The sequence below is a fragment of the Penaeus chinensis genome, chromosome 28 (assembly GCF_019202785.1).
Source record: "Penaeus chinensis breed Huanghai No. 1 chromosome 28, ASM1920278v2, whole genome shotgun sequence".
In the NCBI taxonomy this organism is placed as follows: domain Eukaryota; kingdom Metazoa; phylum Arthropoda; class Malacostraca; order Decapoda; family Penaeidae; genus Penaeus; species Penaeus chinensis.
Window position 1 is genome coordinate 19069317 of NC_061846.1, and position 2500 is coordinate 19071816.

The 2500-nt window shown below is 55.6% G+C and overlaps 1 protein-coding gene across 1 annotated transcript in view; it reads left to right on the forward strand.

Moving 5' to 3' along the window:
• LOC125039992 (beta-4C adrenergic receptor-like) overlaps positions 1–681 on the forward strand; it is a 34549-nt gene extending 33868 nt beyond the window's left edge. Inside the window, exon 4 of the mRNA XM_047634398.1 lies at positions 1–681. This exon is cut by the window's left edge and continues 326 nt beyond it. Within this exon, the coding sequence (XP_047490354.1) occupies positions 1–577 (577 nt within the window). The 3' untranslated portion in view covers positions 578–681.
• Positions 682–2500: the final 1819 nt, after the last annotated feature.

Here is a 2500-nt window from a genome sequence, read left to right on the forward strand (position 1 = left end):
CGGCTACTTCCTGCCGGCGCTGCTGGTGGCGGCGGCGAACGGGCGCATCCTGGTGATCGCGCGCCACCACCGCCACCGCATCGTGTCGGCGCTGTGGGACGTGACAGTGTCCGCGCAGGCCACCGTCACGCCGCAGCGCTCGCACTTTTACCTCACGCGCTACCGGGGCCGCTCGGCCGCCAACACGGTGTTCCACTTCGTGGGCACGCTCTTCATCCTGTACCTCCCCTCGGCGTGCTGCCTCCTGTACGAGGCCATGGCGCGCGCGCGCGTGCCCGCCTCCGTCTCCGCCACCAACTTCGCGCTCCTGGCCTTCGCGCCCGCCGTCAACGGCTTCGTCTACGGCGTCAAGAGCAAGGTCCTCCGCAAGAACTTCAAGAACTTCCTGCGGAAGCGACTCTACCGCAGCGAAGTCAACTACGAGATCCAGTCGCGTGTGCCCTCCGCGCCGGCCTCCCGCAGGCCCTCCATCACCCCCTCCATCTCCCTCCCGCTCCAGCAGAAGCTGCAGCGCCGCATGTCGGAGATCCTGATCCAGCCGGCGTCCGCGTCGACGCCCACCGACGCCAGCGCCTAAGCTCGTGCGCCGCTCGTCCGAGCTCAGCTTCCGGCCGCGCGGCTCCACGTCCTCCATCACGCGCGACGTCGGTTCCTTCCGCCCCGGTGGCGACCCGCACGCCCAGCCGGCCAGCGCCGCCGCGCCCCGGGCCGAGGGCGAGCAGCCGGCGGGCGGCAGCCACAACCAGGCGAGTGCCAGCCCGACCAGCCCCCTGGCGCGCATACCCCTGCGCGCCATCCCCCCCATCACCAAAACGAGCAGCCTGGACGCCGAGCAGGAGCGTGAGGACGCGTCGCCGGCGGCGCAGACGTCGTCGTTCCTGTCCAACCACCGGCCGTCGCTGCGCCGCGCGCTCTTCGCCAGGAACAAGCAGAAGAGCCTCGATTTCGAGATGACTTGCCTGTACATGGAGGAGTGCACCGCCGAGGCTGCGCCGTGTCCGCCCCGCAGCGCCTCCCAGCAACACGTGGGCGAGCTGGGCAGCCCGTCGCTGGCGCGCCCTCTCATCCTGGGCTCTTCGCGCCCACACCCGCCGCCGCCCCTCTCCCCCGCCCGCAAAACCAAGCGCGTGTCGTGGTCGTCCGACAGCTTCTCCGCGGCCGACGAGTCGCCGATGGACTCGGACAGCGACACGATCGCCGCCTCGAACCCCGTCCCTCTCAGGTACCGCAAGAAGGCCATGTTGCGCAACAACGGCCTGCGCTTCGACTTCACCAAGCTGTCCCTGGAGCGCATCGACTCGGAGGACGTGCGTCAGTCGGTGGACTACGGCGACGCCAGGGACCAAGGCGACGCGGACTCCCCCGTGACCCCCCCTGTGCCCCCGCCCCCGGGGGACGGACCCCCTGCCCGAAACCCCGTCCTTGCCAACGGAAAATTCGCGAACAAAACCAACGGCCACCACGAAATCGCCGTCACGAACAAGAGGAAAATTCTGGAAGCAGCAGAAAAGGTGTGAAACGCCGAGCCCCGTGCGGTGGGGGACGATCCACAAAGAGCGAAGATGAAATCCTTGAAACAAACTGAAGAATTACAGAAGCCAAAGAAAACATAAACGGGAGCGCATAAACTCGGCTCGCTCTCCCTTCTCTCCCCACAGCTACCACGTGACGCGGAACGAGTGGTGACTTCTAATTAGGGAAAGGCAAGTAACGACCTCTCGCGGAGTGTAATAAGATGTAGGGCGGTTACACCTCAGGAAACAACACCAGCCGACTCGAATACCTAAATTGTATATGCCACTTCAGGTGAAAATGTTTTACATTTATTTATATCTCTTCATCTATTCATTCATTTTTTTTTTTTGGAAATCTGCAATAATGACAGATCGATTTTGAAAATAATAGGTACCCATGGTTGATTTAGCAAGCGATGAATGGCGTTAATTGATGGAATTCTATGGCACTGGTAATAACTTTTCTGGGATATTCGCTGATATGTGAAAATGATTCAGAATAGAATCTAGTGTCTGGAATATAATGTTCAGAACAATTATATCAATAATATGATGAAGACTGCAATTAGCAATGGTAGCAATGACCCGAATAGGACAAAGAATGACGTATAAGACAAGGAGATAATGATATTGATAAAAATATTTCAGTAATGACGACAGATTAATATCAGTGATAATCATGAGCCTTATTCATGAAATACAAACGATAGGGAAGATATAAGCAATAAGGCAAAGGGGTAATAAACGATTGTTATTGCAGAATGACGTACATTGCATATACAGTAATATTCACCACAACAATCATTGAGATATTGAGAACAATATTAATAGGATTTTTATCGATAACGTTAATTATTTTGGTGAAAAAAGGCGATGTTAATAAGATTAAACATTTAAGATTTAAAAGATATATATATATATAATATATATATATATATATATATATATATATATATATATATAGATATCGTCATTGTTACTCATGG